This window comes from Micropterus dolomieu, linkage group LG01 (assembly GCF_021292245.1).
Source record: "Micropterus dolomieu isolate WLL.071019.BEF.003 ecotype Adirondacks linkage group LG01, ASM2129224v1, whole genome shotgun sequence".
NCBI lineage: Eukaryota > Metazoa > Chordata > Actinopteri > Centrarchiformes > Centrarchidae > Micropterus > Micropterus dolomieu.
In genome coordinates, this window is record NC_060150.1 from 353,187 (window position 1) to 371,936 (window position 18,750).

Genomic DNA, 18,750 nt, shown 5'->3' on the forward strand with positions numbered 1-18,750 from the left:
ACTGAAAGACATGGAGGAACCAGAGCAAGTAATTTCTGTTACCATTCCCAGAAACACCATCTCGTTGGTTCTCTGCGTGTTGGTGCGGATCCTCTGAACGTGACCTCTCCACACCTGAAACACAACAAATGTTCATCTGTGATTTTAGAACCAAACGGTGTTTTTAGCAGCTTTGGTTCTGTGAGTTGTGTTCTAAGAGTCAAGCAGGAGAACAGAAACACAACAAAGAAACGAAAATGTTTCACCAAGAAGGAAATTACATTTTCATTAGAAATTTATGAATCACGTCAACATCATCAGTCCTCATCTTCCCCGGGATATAAAACAGAAAGGGGCTCAGACCCGTTACCTTCTGGACCAGGACCGCAGCCTGTCCTAATCTTCCCCGGGATATAAAACAGAAAGGGGCTCAGACCCGTTACCTTCTGGACCAGGACCGCAGCCTGTCTTAATCTTCCCCGGGATATAAAACAGAAAGGGGCTCAGACCCTTTACCTTCTGGATCCGGACCGCAGCCTGATCTGGGGTCAGGTTTGTGGGATTCCAGGATCTGTGGACACCTCTCTCTGATTGGACGAGCTCCTTCATGAACTGAGCTCTGATCCGTCCCTGCCGAGCGCGCTCTGCCACCTGCAGGAGACGGACCGCCTCCTCCAGACTCATGGACTGGACCGCACTCACCTGGACAGTAATTTAGATTCAAATGAAAAAACTTTATTTAAACTGATGAAACAAGTTATTTTATTTTCTATTAGAGACGACTTCCTGCTTCAAAACAGGAAGGTCTGATTTCAGACCGCACAGTTCTTTATGAATTTGGACCAGGTCAGACCCGGACCATTGGAATCTGGAACAAGTCTGATCAGGATCTGTCTGAATCAGGACCAGGTCTGATCAGGACCGTATGAATCCGGACCTGTATCATTCTGGACCAGGTCTGATCTGGACTCTGACCTTCTGACTTGCTCGTTGGGTCTCCAGGACGCTACTGAACACGATCTGTCTGTCTCTCAGCAGGTGCATCTGGTCTGTCAGGAAGTATCGGGGGATGGGGATCTCCAGATCCTTCTGCAACACAAATACATTGTGGATCAGGCTGAGAACATTCAGAGGCTTCATGACAGGCGTGTTTCAGCTGGAGACTGATTCTGAAGACAGGTCTGAATCCTCAAGACTCTGAACGATCCAACGTGGGTTCAGGTCTGAGGGATATAGGACTCTGAGGAGTCCGATGTTCAGGTTGTTTTTGTTTCACTGAGATGCTAACCGACATAAACTGCTGCTGTGAACCGGTTTTCTGTTAGACTGAGGTGGATCAGGTCTGATCTGGTGTTCTGGACTTACCGGGGTCATCTTCAGGTCCAGCAGCAGCTCATCGAAGTAGTGAAACTCGGACAGCTCCAGATCCACCATCTGGCTCTTGAGTTCCAGGAGTCGACCCGTCAGCGAGTCCAGAACCATCCGGACCGCCCGCCTCCTCTGAGGCTGCACCAGCTGCTCGTAGACCTCCTCTAGACTGCGGAAGATCTGCAGGTACTTCAGGTAGAGGACTGCCCGGTCCTGGAAGACCTGCATCCTGTCCGTCTTAGGACCAGGAGCCTCGTCCTGAAGGAGGTCCTGGAGAGCGTCATGAGCCACCGCCCAGTTCCTGTTAGAGGAGCTGAGGACCAGTCAGAGGAGACATAAGAGACTGAAGATCAAGATCAGGATTAGGATCAGTTCTACTTCCAGAGAAGCAAGCTGACAGCTGCAGATCAAAGTGATAAAGCAGGTCTCTGCAGGTCTGAGTCTCTGCAGGTCTGAGTCTCTGAGTCTCTGCAGGTCTGAGTCTCAGCTGTGTTTGTTTTCAGGCCTGCTGTGACGTCACTGAGCTGCAGCCAATCACAGCACAGCAGCTCATAAACAGGAAGTGTTCCTGTTCCTTAAATCAGAGCTGGTTGTCATGGAAACGCAAACACATTAGAAACTCCTCAGAGACTTCAAGGACTTTCAATGACTTTCAAGGAGCACACTCCACAGACCGTTTCCATGGTGACACAGTTTAAATACCCTCAGAAATCAGAGTTTACCTGTGTGACGTCATCACCAAAGTAGCCGGACCTCCGCTGCACGTGCCGACCTCAGGGTCCTCAAGAGTACCGAGTCCAGACCCCGGTCAGACCTGGTCCTCTGCAGGGGGGCAGGACAGACCGGACTTCTGTGTTTGTGTGCAGCGGAGCGGAGCAACGCCGCGCATGCGCGCACACAGAGAGGTTTGAGGATCACGTGACTGTTTTTATTTAATAACTTTCTATTTTCAGTTTTAAAGATTTAGTTCCTCCAAAGGTCTCTTTAGATCCGTCTCCTCTAAAGGTCTCTGTGACTCTAAGAGGGTCCTCTCAGTCCGCCCCCGCACGCCGTCCCGCCTCGGCCCCCCTTTTGTTTGCGGACCCGCAGTTTCCGCCTCGCGCATTGTCCCGCAGCTGAATGCGCCATAAATCAGCGCAGAGCGGAGCTGCCCTCTGTGGGCGGCTCTTCTTCTCTCTGCTTATTAACTGCACTGAGGGGGGGCTCGGTCAGTCCACCTCAGTCCGCCTCGTTCTCTGCAGCAGAAACAGGACTGTACCCGCACCGGGACCGGTACTTAGTCCGTGGATCTCCACCCAAGCGGCCCTGTTTGACCTGTAAGTGTCCGGATTCTTTAATCAGTGAAAAAGTGAACGAGGTTTGGTTCCAGCTCGCATGTTAATGCCTGTAAACCAGACTCCGCTCAGAAATGTGTCATTTTAAACGTTGTGGCGCAGGTACCCATGATGGGACTTCTTCAGACCAGGGCCCGGAGGAGACCAGTAACTGTGGACGAGCTTTAATGTTTCGGCAGATAAATTTAAAACAAGCAGCTCTTCATCTTAAAGAAATGTCCACTTCTGTTCAGCGCGTTCCTCCGCGCGCCCCGCGGGACGAAACCTGACGGCAAAGTGGTGAACTGCGCGTGCGTTAGTTAGCTTTATCTGCACGAGCGAAGTTGATGTCGCCAAAGCAGCAGAATAACAACCTTTTATTATTACAGCCATTAAAACGGGTCCCTGAGTCCAGGTCCGCCTCATCAACACCCCTCGGGTCGCCCGCGCTCTTTAAGGGACCCTAACCCGGTGCTGGAGGGGGGTCAGTGAAACAGCAGGGACTTTAAAGGGACTCCGGGTCGACGTCTGAACGTTTTGTATTAAAACTGTTCAAAACACAAACGGGCTCCGAGACAAACTTTAGAGGACGGACAGGATGCGCGCCTCAGTCCGGCTCACGGCTCCGAGCCGGTGGTCCAGCTGAGGATGGGCTGGAATAACCTCCTTCAGATTTCTCTCTGTGAACTGATGGATAGGGGACTAGTTTGCCGAGCACCCCAGAGGACGTTAAAGGTTACTTATATAACAATTAATAAAGTTTAATACACCGGTACGTGCACGCGCCTGTGTGACATAAAGGACACTTTTGTAAAGGGAGTCTGGCTCCAACCTAACGATCCGTGTTGTATCAGCACCTGAACACTGTGTCTGAGGTAAGATTCCTTAAATGTGGAGTTTTTTAAACGGAGTTCTGCGGGTCTAAAATGAATAAATCGTGCGTCGTGAGCTTGTTTTGGTCATTTAATTATTTGCATTTGAGTTTTAACACCTCACTCTGTGACTGAGGTAAGATTCCTTAAATGTGGAGTTTTTCACAGGGAGTTCGGCGGGCGGTGCTGCGTTAGAGGGCTGGCGTCAGACTGTGTTTTATGGCTCTCCAAGTTGTTTATAGTGGTGTGATGGTGCGTTCAGGGATCTCTGAACCTGTTATCAGGCTTATGGGTTTAACATTGAATGGAGCTCATTAGCACAGAGTTAAAGCTGGACCTCCTTCAGAGAAGAAGCAGATCCAGGATCAGGGTTCACAGTAAATCCTGTTACCCGTTCAGAACCAGAGAAGAAGATTTATAAGAAAGTGGATCACAGAAATGTTTTTTATATTTCATTAATTATAGGCTATAAATTTATGTTATAATGCAGCAGCCACTTCAAACACATCCTCCTCCTCAGCCACTAATTGTCTCTTTGTCTCAGCTCCACAGTAAACTTTTATTTTGAAGGTCATGACCTTTCAGTTTAAAGGCGCCTGTTCGAAACTGAAGCTCCAATAAAACCAGAGTCGTCTCCTCCTCCTCCTCGATGCCTAAAATAGTCCAGCCTTTGACTTGAAAGAAAACACTAAATTGTTGTGAATGAAAACACGTATTGATAACACAGACGCACTGAACTCAGTTATATTTTTACATTAATTAAGAGTGATGGCTGTGATTTAGACTTTTAGTTCATTATTTTCTACTAAAAGAAAAGGCATCGTGTCCGTCCGTGAGAAACAACTTCTTCTTCTCTGTTTTTATATCTGCTCTGGTCGTCTGATCAGATTTATGTCGTCACGGTGACCTCTGAGATCCACGCACACACACACTTCCTGGTTGTTGTTCTATCCGTTTCGTGTCTGTTTAAAACGTTTCATTTTATTAATGAAGTCTGGCAGGTTTCACCTCCTCTGACCCCCGTCCATCTGTCCGACTCTGTGTGGTCTCTGTGTGAGTGATAGTGTGAGTGAGTGAGTGAGTGATAGTGTGAGTGAGTGAGTGAGTGATAGAGTGAGTGAGTGAGTGAGTGAGTGAGTGATAGTGTGAGTGAGTGAGTGAGTGAGTGTTACTGTGTGTGAGTGAGTGAGTGTTACTGTGTGTGAGTGAGTGAGTGATACTGTGTGTGAGTGAGTGAGTGATACTGTGTGTGAGTGTTACTGTGTGTGAGTGAGTGAGTGTTAGTGTGTGAGTGATAGTGTGTGAGTGATAGTGAGTGAGTGTTAGTGTGTGAGTGATAGTGTGAGTGAGTGTGTGAGTGTTACTGTGAGTGAGTGAGTGAGTGTTAGTGTGTGAGTGATAGTGTGTGAGTGATAGTGAGTGAGTGTTAGTGTGAGTGAGTGTTAGTGTGAGTGAGTGTGTGAGTGTTACTGTGAGTGAGTGTGTGAGTGTTACTGTGTGTGAGTGAGTGAGTGTTACTGTGTGTGAGTGAGTGAGTGTTACTGTGTGTGAGTGAGTGTGAGTGAGTGAGTGTGTGAGTGTTACTGTGTGTGAGTGAGTGAGTGTTAGTGTGAGTGTGTGTGGGGGAAGTGAGTGAGTGTTAGTGTGTGTGTGAGTGAGTGTTAGTGTGTGTGTGAGTGAGTGTTAGTGTGTGTGTGAGTGAGTGTTAGTGTGTGAGTGAGTGAGTGATAGTGTGAGTGAGTGTGTGAGTGTTAGTGTGACTGTGTGGGGGGGAAGTGAGTGAGTTTTAGTGTGTGAGTGAGTGAGTGTGAGAGTGAGTGTCAGTGTGAGTGAGTGTCAGTGTGAGTGAGTGTCAGTGTGAGTGAGTGTCAGTGTGAGTGAGTGATAGTGTGAGTGAGTGAGTGTTAGTGTGTGTGGGGGAAGTGAGTGAGTGAGTGTTAGTGTGTGAGTGAGTGTCAGTGTGAGTGAGTGAGTGTCAGTGTGAGTGAGTGTGAGTGTGTGTGAGTGTCCGTGTGTGTGAGTGAGTGTCCGTGTGTGTGTGTGAGTGTCAGTGTGAGTGAGTGAGTGTCCGTGTGTGTGTGTGAGTGTCAGTGTGAGTGAGTGAGTGTCAGTGTGTGTGTGAGTGAGTGTTAGTGTGAGTGAGTGTTAGTGTGAGTGAGTGTTAGTGTGAGAGTGTTAGTGTGAGTGTGTGTTAGTGTGTGTGAGTGAGTGAGTGTTAGTGTGTGAGTGAGTGAGTGTTAGTGTGAGTGAGTGAGTGTTAGTGTGAGTGAGTGAGTGTTAGTGTGAGTGAGTGAGGTCATTCAGCGTTTTATCACCTGCAGCAACACAAAGCAGATATTATCCAGAAGAAGAAGAACGCCGTTTAAGAGTCAATAAAATGTCAGCGATCAATGAGCGTTACAGATTTTATCAGGTCAAAAGTTTGACCAACGATCTTCCACGTTTGTCAGAATCTTTAATTTGAATTAATTTTTAAATGGCGTCTAGCATCACGTTTATTTTATTGATTTATTATTTTTTATTATTTTATTCGAAGCTAAGAGAGAAACGTTGTGAAGACGTCACGACTTTAAACTACAGGAAGTGATGTAATAATGTGCCGCCATCGGTGAGGTCATCATTAATTATGTCTTGATCCATCTCTTCATGTTTTCCAGGTGTCAAGTGGACCTCGCCACAATGAGTCTGAACGCCGTAGACCTTAATGAGCTCATGGAGCTGTGGGAGGAGCTAAACCTGACCGCCGCCGACCACTACAACCTGTCCCATGTGGAGACGCTGCAGTGTTCGGGCGCCATCAGCCACTCCGCCTTCCTCCACGTCCTCTCCATCCTGTACATCTTCATCTTCTTGGTGGGCCTCGCCGCCAACGCCCTGGTGGTCTGGGTCAACCTGCGCTGCGACAAGAGGCGCTACGAGACGCACCTGTACGTCCTGAACCTATCCGTGGCCGACCTGTGCGCTGTGGCCACGCTGCCCGTGTGGGTGACCTCGCTGCTGCAGGGCGGTCGCTGGCCGTTTGGGGAGGCGGTCTGTAAACTGACCCACCTGGTCTTCAGCATCAACCTCTTCAGCAGCATCTTCTTCCTCACCTGCATGAGCGTGGACCGCTACCTGTCCGTCACGTTGTTGGCCGACACCTCCGACAGCCGAAGGAAGAAAGTGGTGCGGCGCCTGATCTGCGTCCTGGTTTGGCTGCTGGCGCTGGCGGCCTCCGTCCCCGACACCTACTTTCTGCAGGTGGTCAAGTCTTCGCACTATGACGGCGCCACAGTCTGTCGTCCAGTGTACCCGTCCAGCAACCCTCGGGAATGGATGGTGGGCGTCCAGCTGAGCTCCATCGTGCTCGGCTTCGCCATCCCGTTCCCAGTCATCGCCGTCTTCTACCTTCTCCTGGCGGCGGAGATCCCTCCCGGCTCGGACCAGGAGCGCCGCGTCAGCCGGTGGATCATCCTCGCCTACATCGTGGTGTTCCTGGCCTGCTGGCTGCCGTTCCACGCCGTTCTCCTGCTGGACACGGTGTCGCTGCTCGGCGTACTGCCCTTCAGCTGCAGGCTGGAGAACTTTCTGGACGTGGCGCTGCACCTGACCCAGTGCTTCTCGCTACTGCACTGCTGCATCAACCCGGTCCTGTACAACCTCCTCAACAGGAACTACCGCTACGACCTCATGAAGGCCTTCATCTTCAAGTACTCCACAAAGACCGGGCTCGCCAGGCTCATCGACGGCTCGCAGGCCTCCGAGACAGAGTACTCGGGGGTGACGATGGACAACAGCGTCCCGGTGTGAACAGGTAGTCCACTTCAGCCTCCCTCGCATTCCTCAAAGTGCTCGGGGGTGGGAACTGACAACAGCGTTCTTCAGACTTGGAAACACTTCTTACAACTTGTTGTACCTGGTCCCAGCTTGGACCGTCAGCTGGACCAGGAGGACCCCAGCTGATGCTCCGACACACTGAAGACACTTCTTAGTACTTGTTGAACCTGGTCCCAGCTTGGACCAGCAGGACCCCAGCTGATGGTCTGAACATCCTGATAAAAACTTCAGGACTTATGAATGAGTCTTCGGACTGACAAAGACTCGAATTTTATGTCCCCAAAACTACTGAGAGGACCACGTTTGGCTCGGAGTCCAACTGAAACTGAACCGTGGATATCAGTCCCAGACAGAAACAGGTCAAAAGTCAGAGTACTTAAGTACAAATGTATCATACTTGTACTTCAGTATTTGCATGTTGTTATGTATCTGAAGTTGCTCTTCAGACGAAACATTTAAATGTTTATAAATAAATGATAAAATGTGTTTCCCTGTTAAACTGTGTTCAAACTGCTCGCTGACATAATGAGATATTATTGATCACATTAACTTTTAGACTTTATATTCTGTGAATATATTTCATCTGCTGACTTTACTCTTTAAAAATCAAACTCCAAGAACGAGTCGACACACGAAGAACAACTGAAGTCTCAGCAGAAACTTTATTCTGGAGCCTTGAAACCGTTTGAATCAGCCTGAAGTTTAACTGTGAGATAAAATAAATAAATTTTAAAAGAAAGAGATACTCAGACCAAACTCTGTGCAAAAAAAGAGGAATTTTAGGTCCAATTTTCACTTTTCGGTTGTTGAAAACTTGATTTAACAATAGCACGTCTTCAAGGACCTTTGGAAACCTCTTCAAGGAAATAATAACATTCATGTTTTGTGGCTCCAATGTTTATGATAAAATAAAGTGTGTGTGTGTGTGTGTGTGTGTGTGTGTGTGTGTGTGTGTGTGTGTGTGTGTGTGTGTGTGTGTATATATATATAAAACATGTTAGCGTGAATGTAAACGTGTACATTTGAGTGTAAAATAAAGAAACGTAAGCCAGATCTCAGAGTGAATGTTTTGGGAACGACCAGAGCGGGAACAGCCAATCGGAGAGCAGGGTTAACAGCTAAGATCATTTGTGTGAAACGCAGCAGCTTTAATGTGTAAAAGCTGGAACCTTTTAAAAGTTTCTACAAACTGATGATTCACACCAAACGAAATAACATTAATTTCAGTTCTAATTGTAAATGAGCAAATCATTAAAGGTCTAGTTTGGCAAAAGAATCTCTTCTGGACAATCTTCAAGGGTCCTGGAAACATTTTCAAGGATCCTGGAACATCTTCCAACCCACGACAGTGTAGGTGTACGGACAGTGCTCTGTTTCCTGTAAAGGGTCGACTCACTGTGTTTCTGCAGCAGGAGAGAAGTAAAATTGACTGATCTTTGCACAGAGTTTGGTCCCTGTGACCGTGTCTCTGCCTGTCCAGCTTCAAAGCTCTCGGTGAATGAGAGTGTTTAGCTGTCTGGAGACACACCTGTGTGATCATCAGCTGCAGGTGTGACAGCTGAAGATCACAGAGCTCGGAAGTCATACAGAGGTGCCACTCTGATCCCAAAACCAGGACCAGAGGACAGGTGGGCTCACCTGCAGACCGACAGACAGACAGACAGGTGTGAATATCTGAGAGGAAACAATTAATTTAATTTAATTTAATTCAGACCAATGTTTACGTGATTCGCTAAAAGTTTAATTTTCTGTTCTGCTGCATTAAAACGAAGAAGAAGAAGAAAACTAACCAAACTCTGTTTTAAAAACACCTATTTTAGTTAATTTTACTCCTCTTACAGCAGGTTGTTCAAAATACTCAGATCTGATTGAGAAAGAAACGTCTTCAAGGTCTCCTGGAACATTTTCAAGATGTTTTGGAACCAGTTTGGAACTCCTGGAAGCTCGCCCAGGACCCGCTTCAGGACCACAGAAACCTCTTCAAGGACCTTTAAAAACATTCTTCCATACATGAATTTATTTCTGTTTGCACCAGACTCTGTGTAAAGAAACATGACTTTTAGTTTAATTTTCAGTCTTATTAGCTTGTTAAAAACACTCAAACCTGATCTGGACAAAGTTTCAGGATCTAGAACTTCTTCACTCTTTTGTGCTCAAAGAAAATATTGTAATAAAGAATAAACAGTTTAATATTATGAACCGGTCCTGCTTTAATTTACTGGTGAAATAAAGCAGCTTAAAACGAGCGTATTCTGAATGGGTTTCTGTCTGCAGCTTGTTGTTTGAGGACAAATGAACAAGTGCTGAGTGTCTGATGTCACAGGGACAAAGGGGGGCGGTCTGAGCGCGCTCAGTGGAGGATCTGCAGGATTACACACAGGGGCCTCATTCTGGACCCGGGGCGGCGTTTCCGTGACAACCAGAGCAGCTCCAGGCCTGAGAATGAAGAGTAAACAAAGTCTGAAGGAAACAGCAGAATCCTGCTCCCTGATTGGCTGTCTGTGAAAATAAGTACCAAACTGTAAGTAACCGTAGCAACTCACTCAAGGAGCCCTGGAGCATTTTAAAGGAGACCTGGAATATTTCAAGGCATCTTCAAGGGCCATAAAACCTTCACAGAGACATTTGAACCTGCTTAAGGGCACCTTGCCCCTGTTCAAGGACCCTGGTTACCACTTCAAGGACCCCTGGAGCATTTTGAAGGATATCTGGAATATTTCAAGGCATCTTCAAGGGCCATATAACCTTCACAGAGACATTTGAACCTGCTTAAGGGCACCTTGCCCCTGTTCAAGGACCCTGGTTACCACTTCAAGGACCCCTGGAAGGACCTCTGGCACCTGGTTCTTTCTCAAGGACATTAGATGTTTTCAAGAATCTCTGACAGTCCTCAAGGTTCCCAAGGGTGAAGCTCTTCAAGCACCATGGAACCATTTGAATGAGCTCTGGTAACTTCTCAAGGGCCGCTCACACCAGGGTCCAGTTCACTCACAGCCCTTCTAACCAGACTCCATTTAAAAACGCCTGCTTTTTAAACTCTTTGTTTGAAGTAGAAAGCAGGAGTTGTGACTGACAGACTGAGTCTCTGTGATCCTTCTGTCTCTGCAGCATGGGGCCCCGCAGGGCCCCCCGGCCCCCCTCTTCTCTCTGTGTATTGGTATCCTTGTGAGGACCAGGTCTTTGAAGGTGTGTTTGAAGCTTTCTGCTCAGGCTGAAGAATGTAGGACGTGCATGAGGGTCCTCACAAGTGCACAAGTGCAAACACGTGTGTGTCACTGCCGAGACGCTTTAATCACAACTTTCTGCCTTCAAGGACCCTGGAAACTCTCAGTCTGGTTACGCTCAGACCAAACTCTGTGCTGAAAAACACGACTTTAAGCTCTACTTTACGTTCTTTGGCGTTTGAGAAGGGGCACCTGTGTCGTTATTTATCTGTTTTGTATCTAACTGTGTTGTTTTTCTATCTTACTGCTGTATGTCATTAATTGTTGGGTTGTAATTTTGTCTTGTCTTCTCCTGTTTCAGACTCTGAGGAGGTGAAGACTCCTTTCTCTGCAGAACTCCATTCAGTTTCCTGCTGTTTTAACCTTTACAGCTGAAAGTTTGTGAGTTGGACTAGTAGTGATTTCCCATCATCCTTTGCACCCCCTGGAAAGGTCCTAGAGGATCTTCAAGAACCCCTGGAATATTTTCCAGGCCTTTTTGAACCTCCTGAACTTATAAATAGTTCTCCTTGAGGAAGATGAACCTTTCTCCAGGCCCCCTGGAGCCCCTGGGGACCAGCAGCAGCTCTCTGGCAGCTGATTGGCCGTTGCCCCTTTGCCATCAAAGAAGAAGAACAAACCAAACACGTCTCTGTGAATAATCTGACCTTTGACCCCGGCGTGAGCTGGTGTTTACCATCAGCACATTCCTCACGTGCCGCACCAGACTGGCTGTCTCCACGGTTACCTGAAGTCCTGGCGTCTGATTGGCTGAGATCAGGGGGCGTTTTTCAAAATAAAGGTGGCGTTCAGAAACAAACAGCTTCCTCTGAGCGATGCGTTCAGGGGCCTCAGACAGAAAGCGGATGGAGAGGTTCTCTTCACGCTCCTCCGGCTGTGAGGAATGAAAGTCCACCGCAGAAGAAGAAGAAGAAGAAGGTGTGGCGGCGGGGTGAAGAGGAAGACGTTCACGTTCACTAACCTTTCCTCGGTCCTCAGAGCCGCTGCGTCCGACAGACGGGACCTTCACAGCTTCTCCGGTCTAAACGGCTCCTGAGAGTCCGGACGTCAAAACATCGGCCCAGAAACGCAGAAACTTTAAATCGCACCTTTGGTACCGAGAAGAATCCTGTTTGATAAGAGCCCCGTCCCCACAGTCAGAGCGCCACCTGCTGCCAGCAGGACGTGAGCTCCATCACGTGATGGGTGTCCACGATGTGTTCCGGGTCTGACTCATAGATAGCGGGTGCTCTGTAGCGCCCCGCAGGCGACACAGGCAGCGATTAAGTCCTCCGTGCAGCGTCATCAGGGCCCCGACGCGCTTCACGTGCGAGGGCCCCTCTAACGCTCCTGCAGCTTTAACATAGATGTGGTATGTCCACACGCTGACCCCGTCGACCTGTAGAGACCAGGATCAGAGAGCAATCGGGTTTCTGAAGTCAGGATTAGTTTCACTTTATGAGTCTTTACAAAAGTTCTCCGCCCCCGTTTGTTAGAACATGCAGAGAACACATCCGTCTGTAACATTTTGATCGGCAGGAACATGAAAGATCACATGGAAAAGACTTTTCATCGACCAATCACAGCGCAGCACGGTGTAACAGGATTTATTAGAAACGTCCCCGCTCGGCAGGGTCAGAGCAGGCGGGAACCAGATGGTAAAAACAGAGGAAACAAAGACCGGACTATAACCAACGAGATCCTGAAAACACAGGGAGCGCGGCAGCCCCGGACCCCCGGCCCTGCAGACCCGACAGAGAACAGATCACTTGGTTCAGATGGGAAGTGGTCCCGACTCTCAGGAAACACTTCAACTGGCAGCACACAGGACTTCAGTGTCTCAAGGCCAAACCCACAAACAAAGCCACCGTTAACAGAAGACACTCAGGACTCAGGGTCCAGCGCACAGCGGCAGTTCGGCCAGGGAACCTGAAGGGGGTCCTACAGGCAGCTTGGGGATTGGAGCAGGGTTGTTGGACCGCTCTAATCCGGCGTGGGAGGCGGGACCAGGCAGGACTTCCCTGGGATCAGCCAACCCTCAGCCTGCTGGCCATGTGGATCCACAGATGATGTGACGACTTCCTGTAACAGTCGTCACATCATCAGGTTCTAACTCAGAACTACCTGATCCTGGTCCTGCAGGAACACATCAAGAAGTCCACCAGAGCAGATCTGCTTCACCACAGCTGCTGTCAGGTCAGGTGAAAATGGACATGAGACAGCTCAGACTCTCAACATGAGACTCAAGGCCCCCTGGAACTTACTCAAGGACAACTAAACACGTTTAAGGATGCTTGGAACTTTTTCAAGGATTACAGAACCTCCAGGCAGACTCCTGGAACGCTATAACTCTAACCTCAGAGACTCCTGGCCCCTCTTTAAGGACCCCATTTCCTCCTCAAGGCCCCCTGGAGCCTTTCCGGGCCTTCCTTAGCCTTTACCTTTTTACTAATAGTGAAAATGTTTGCAGAAGGTTGAGGACAGGAAGCCAGAGACAGAGCAGCTGATACAACATGTTATCAGGATCTATCAGTGAAACGCTGCTGGTCAGCTGCGGTGAGGTAAAGAGGACCTGTGTGTTCACCAGGCTGGTGGAAATCTGGTGCCTAACGTTAGTAAAGCTCTGAATGGATGTTTCACTGTCTCAGGATCTGTGATTTACTAAAATAAGCATTTTCATTTGTTCTGGTAGTTTTTGTCTCGTCATGTTTTAGATATTTACATAATTATGCATTAAATAGGCAAGAACCCCTTAGTTACTCAAGCACTCCTGGAACATCAGCAAGACCCCTGGAAATAACTCAAGGACCCATAGAATGACTGTTTCCCAGCCAAGGATTCATAATATTCTCCAGGCTCCAGGCGAAGAACAGGTGAAGTGGGACACCTGGTGGCTGAAGAGTGAAACTTCCTGTCCTGTATTTACGGCCCATTCAGAACTCCACTGGTGAAAAGGCAGATTTAAGGAGAGATGTTCAGCTGCTTTTAACGACTGAAAAAGAGTCCAGTGGATGCAGCAGAAACAACGAGGGCTGACCTGGAAGAAAAATCCAGGCAGCAGCTCATCACCGTCTCTGTGAACACGAGACCAGATCTTTAGAGACCAGCATCGGGGGTCGGAAGACGGCAGCGTTAAAATGGCTATTTTAGCCAAGGGGTTTGGTCTGTGGGGATGATGTTGTGGGTAACATGTCTCTGGAAACAACAGGGCTCCTCCGACCAATGACAATGACCCTGATGATGTCACAGTGATGTCATCAGTCTGTGGCTGTGTAGCTGGGAGCTCCAATGGAAAGGTGCGTTCAAGATGACTGAGGCTGACTGCAGCAGGATAAACACACCGCTGCAAGTTGGACACGTTCTACCTTGACTGACTTGGCGACTGCAGCCGCCATGTGACGTGGTGACGTTTTGCAGCGCCGATGAAAGTCAGACAAACTTTCTACCCAGCATGCCTTATTTTCAGTCCAGCATGGAGTCCAGTCACACGGACCTAAAGACACCATGCAGGTGCATCATGGGAAATGTAGGATCCAGGGTTTTGGGACCAATGGTGCGTTCATTTAGCTCAGAAGTCGGAGATATCAAGCCCGAGTTGACCCAGTTCCAGTTTCCCGTCTGTCTGTCACAACAACACCGAGCTGAACATCAACATCAACAGGCTGCAGCTGTTTGTTCAACACATGACTGACTGTTTACTGGACACACCGCTGCTGTTGTGCAACACACACACACTCTCAGGGGGAACGTCCTGTCTGCTTCATGTGACTGACGTCATGAACTCTGATTGAATCAGCGGTCTGTAATAATAAATAATAATACAGATCATCATAATGAATCTCATGTGGGACCGTGTGTTTGTTTTTGTTTTGTTGTTTGTTGTTTGTTGTTCTGGCTGCCGGCTGCTCTCGTCATGTGTACATGTTGATATCAAATCATTGATCGATACCTTAACGTGTGATGAAGATGATGAAACACGTCGGGACAGTGTTAAATGTAAACATGTGGCGTGTAAACAGACTTCACGGTCCTGGTCCGGCATGTGCAGCAGCAGGAGGGGGGGCGAGGCTATTTTCTCCGGACCAGGCTGACAAACAGCCGGCGGGGGGGTCGGGTGTCTCCTCCCTGGGGGTATAAAGGCTCAGAGCCTTCTGAAGCCGGCAGACAGAAATAAACCACAGAGGAAGAGACCAGGACCTACAGAGAACACGGACCTACAGAGACAGCAAAGGACCAGAATACTAAGATGGACATCCAGACGGGTCAGGTGGTGCGCCCTGTCGGCGCCATGGAGAGTCTGGAGGCGCAGCTCAGCTGCCCGATCTGCCTCGAGATGTTCACCAAGCCGGTGGTGATCCTGCCCTGCCAGCACAACCTGTGCCGCGGCTGCGCCAATGACCTCTACGAGTCCAAGAACCCCTACCACTACTCCGGGGGGACCTTCCGCTGCCCCACCTGCCGCTTTGAGGTGGTCCTGGACCGGCACGGGGTCTACGGGCTGCAGAGGAACCTGCTGGTGGAGAACATCATTGACATCTACAAGCAGCAGCAGGAGAGCCGGGGGGGCGACCCCGAGGACCCTCCCCTGAAGGACAAAGACGCCAAAGAGCTGAAGTGTAAGGAGCACGAGGACGAACACATCAACATCTACTGCGTCACCTGCCAGACGCCCACCTGCTCCATGTGCAAGGTGTTCGGACAGCACAAAGACTGCGAGGTGTCGCCGCTGCACGCCGTCTACCAGAGCCAGAAGAACGAGCTGCGCTCGGCCGTGGAGTTGCTCGCCACGGGAAACAGCTGCGTCCAGACCATCATGGCGCAGATGGACGACACGTGTAAGCTGATCCAGGAGAACGGAGAGCTGAAGAAGAGGCGGCTGGGCGAGAGCTTCGACCTGCTGTACGCCATCCTGGAGGAACGTAAAGGCCAGCTCCTGGAGCAGATCTCCCAGGTGGAGCAGCAGAAGGTGTCCACGCTCAGGAGCCTGGCAGACCAGTACAAGCAGCAGCTGCAGCTCAGCAACCAGCTGCAGGAGAAGGTCTCGCAGAGCCTGCATTCCTGCAGCGCCGCTGAGTTCCTACTCGCCGCCAAGCAGCTGCAGAAGGAGGTCCAGCAGGCGGCCCGGGCGGCCCAGCTGCAGAGACCCGAGCCGGGCTACGAGAGCATGGAGCACCTGAGCCTGGACACCCAGGAGGCCGAGGCACTGCTCGCTCGCATGGACTTCAGACAGGGGGGCGAAGAGGAAGACCAGGACTCCGAAAGAGAGGAACCACAGTAAGGGGGGACGGAGGAAGACCAGGAGTCCGACAGAGAGGAACCACAGTAAGGGGGGACGGAGGAAGACCAGGAGTCCGACAGAGAGGAACCACAGTAAGGGGGGCTGTCGGAGGAAGAAGCTGCTGCTGTTTCAGAAACTTCAGGTTCTTGTGGAGGAAACGGAGACGTGCAATCTTTGGGAACGTTTTTGTATTTGACTTTTTATACTTTTCTATTTTGAAATGTTTTTCTGATTCGTCATTGGGGTCTGGACAAAGTCTGGACTAGAAGGAGTTGATTGATCATGTTCAGGACGTGTTTGTCTCTTTGTGAAACTTTAAAACTTGAACTTTGTGCTGTAACGTTTGAAGGAGTGAATAAAGTTTGATCTGTTACCTCTGTATGTCATCATTTCATTCTCTCAGAGTGGGGAAGGTTTTATTTCTGTCCCTGTCCTCCTCAGGTCTCAGGGACTTTCCCAGCCTCCAACAGAGTCTGTATTTAGCGGTGCACATGTTTCCCTATATTTACCAGGGTCAGTGAACGCCTCCTTACTTAGTCGTCTGCCGCTGCGAGCGGAGGCTATTTTTACTGAGTGGACTCGAATAGCTCAGCTCAAGAGGGTTTTTCTGGGGGGGGGTCATGTTTCTGAGAGTGACCCAGCTGGACCGAGGCATGCTGGGAAACAGTCTGAGGGTGTTTGTGGAAGGTCGACCTGGATCACATCGAGTTGCACCTATTATATGAAGTGTCAACAGATAAGATAAAGCACCAAACGTACGTGGTCATTTAGGCCCATTCAGGTCCCGAGAGGCCGAGAGCCACTGATCCAGGAGGCAGAGCTGTTATTAAAGGATTGCTATAAGATCTGTATCTGTCAGCTGTGACTGCAGAGGGACGTCCTCCTTCTTCTCCCAGGTTTTATTTATTCATGATAATAATAAATATTTTTTAAAGACCGTCTCTCACCTCCGTCTCAGACTCCTCCCACTGCAGAACGTTATTTATATCTACATACACGTGTACAGTAAGAACGACCCCGCTGACCTACAGACATAAAGTTCACCTGAAACGGATCAGTAACCAGATCCAGATCTATAAACAGAGAGACAAGAGACAGACTGGATCCTGATGGTGAGATCGACCTCTGTGACCTCTGTGACCTCTGTGACCTCCTCCTCAGCTGACTGAAGGGACCAGCTCGTCGTCAGGCTCAGACGCTGCTCCTTCATGTCCTTTTGTGAGACGCCTTCCTAACATGGGCCGGTTTGGGTTCAGGCACCAGAACTACTTGTTAGGTTCAGGAAAAGAGGCGCTAAAGGCGTCGTGGTGCAGAGAACCTGCTGGTCCCCGTGTGCACATGCTCAGCTGTTTGAGGCTCACGACGTGTTTGGTTGTTTTGAGTCAGAGATGCAGTCTCGTGTTTCAGACCCGTATATACAGTATCTAATACATATATAGATCTGTGAACCCCCCCGCCTGTGTCCACATGCTGACTAATGTGCACGAGACTCAGAGGATCCTGGCGGTCGTGGTCTGACTGTTGGATATAAATACAGCAGGACAGCAGCAGGTCCTGCTGGACTGAGGCTCCGCTCTTTGAAGGAGTTTTGACGGTGACTCACTTCATGTGCAGCTGGTTTTCTGATCCTGTTATCTGTCACTTCTATTTTAGACCTGAAGCCCGTGAAGGCTGACGGAGGGGGACACATCAAACGCACCTCATCCAGAGTTGGTCTGCTCCTGGTCCTGACAGATTCAGAAATAGACCTGATGAGGTTAAATGTGAAGTGACTGTGATAACTAAATACAACAGCAGTGCCAATAGATCTCAAATCACAAGGTTGTCACACTAACCGACTTTCTGTTGAAATCCAGATTGCAGTTGGACGTTGTAGTAAAACGTCGGTCACAGCTTCCCCAGCAGCTGCATCACCTGGTAGGAACTCCTGTTTACCTCCACATCTCTCAGTACCAGGTTTTCAAAACGTCAAGGTTAGAGGCCAAGGACAAACAAAAGGGTCCATGCTCTGCTGAGGACGCGCTGCACTTCCTGAGGACTCAGTAGTCTTTGCTGTACCTTCAGGTGCATCAGAAGGAAGTAGTCCAGTCCACCTTTGGACCACCAGTGGACCCCCTAAGGTCAAATGGGTTCAGAGCTTTGCAGCCTGTGCTGCATCACGTTCCCTCTTCACATCAGAAAAACAAGAACAGCTCTCCCTGTAGTGTACCATGTCGTCTGACTCCATGTGTGGACAGCAAAGAACCTGTTAAAATGCCAGGTTCTTATGATGTAAAATAATGAGACAAAGATAAATCATGTCAGAACTTTTTCCACCTTTAATGTGACCTATAATGTCAACAATTCAATAGAATTATCTTTGAGGGGGAAAAATGTAAAATAAAAACCCTCAAATAACCTGGTTGCATAAGTGTGCACACCCTCTTATAACTGGGGATGTGGCTGTGATCAGAATTAACCAATCACATTCAAACTCAGGTTAACTAGAAGTCATTACGCACCTGCCATTATTTAAAGTGACTCTGATTAATCACAAAGAAAGCTCAGCTGTTCTAGTAGGATTTTCCTGATATTTTCTCAGATGCATCTCCGAGCAAAAGCCACGGTCCGCAGAGAGCTTCCAAAGCATCAGAGAGATCTCATTGTTGAAAGACAAGTCAGGAGACGGGTACAAAAGAATTTCCAAAGTATTAGATATACCATGGAACACAGTGAAGACAGTCATCATCAAGTGGAGAAAATATGGCACAACTGTGACTTTACCAAGAACTGGACGTCCCTCCAAAATTAATGAAAAGACGGAAAGAAAAGTGGTCAGGGAGGCTTCCAAGAGGCCTACAGCAACATTAAAGGAACTGCAGCAATTTCTAGCAAGTACTGGCTGTGTGGTACATGTGACAACTATCTCCCGTATTCTTCAT

The 18,750-nt window shown here is 48.8% G+C and overlaps 4 protein-coding genes across 6 annotated transcripts in view; 3 read left to right on the forward strand and 1 right to left on the reverse strand.

Moving 5' to 3' along the window:
* LOC123971238 (NLR family CARD domain-containing protein 3-like) overlaps positions 1-18,750 on the forward strand; it is a 427,855-nt gene that overhangs the window by 305,286 nt on the left and 103,819 nt on the right. The gene's annotated exons all lie outside the window — the stretch shown is intronic.
* Positions 1-18,750, reverse strand: part of LOC123971220 (NACHT, LRR and PYD domains-containing protein 12-like) — a 524,333-nt gene that overhangs the window by 168,253 nt on the left and 337,330 nt on the right. The window lies entirely within an intron of this gene.
* On the forward strand, positions 1,993-7,834 carry ackr3b (atypical chemokine receptor 3b). 3 transcript variants are annotated; one of them, XM_046050932.1, is made up of 2 exons: positions 1,993-2,252; positions 6,190-7,834. In XM_046050932.1, the coding sequence occupies exon 2, from the start codon at positions 6,212-6,214 to the stop codon at positions 7,319-7,321; it is 1,110 nt and encodes a 369-aa protein (XP_045906888.1). In that variant the 5' UTR covers positions 1,993-2,252; positions 6,190-6,211; the 3' UTR covers positions 7,322-7,834. The 3 variants fall into 3 exon arrangements, with proteins under 3 accessions (XP_045906888.1, XP_045906878.1, XP_045906895.1); XM_046050922.1 differs by lacking the exon at positions 1,993-2,252 and adding an exon at positions 2,291-2,663; XM_046050939.1 differs by lacking the exon at positions 1,993-2,252 and adding an exon at positions 3,406-3,535.
* On the forward strand, positions 14,798-15,829 carry LOC123972084 (E3 ubiquitin-protein ligase TRIM63-like). The gene has a single exon (XM_046051316.1). The coding sequence runs from the start codon at positions 14,798-14,800 to the stop codon at positions 15,827-15,829; it is 1,032 nt and encodes a 343-aa protein (XP_045907272.1).

Excerpts from the sequence above, each read along its gene's own strand:
- ackr3b (XM_046050922.1), top strand. The coding sequence starts at position 2,467 with ATGCGCCATAAATCAGCGCAGAGCGGAGCTGCCCTCTGTGGGCGGCTC. Across the intron at positions 2,664-6,189 it reads CAAGCGGCCCTGTTTGACCT|GTGTCAAGTGGACCTCGCCA; the intron begins GTAAGTGTCCGG and ends CATGTTTTCCAG.
- LOC123972084 (XM_046051316.1), top strand. The coding sequence starts at position 14,798 with ATGGACATCCAGACGGGTCAGGTGGTGCGCCCTGTCGGCGCCATGGAG.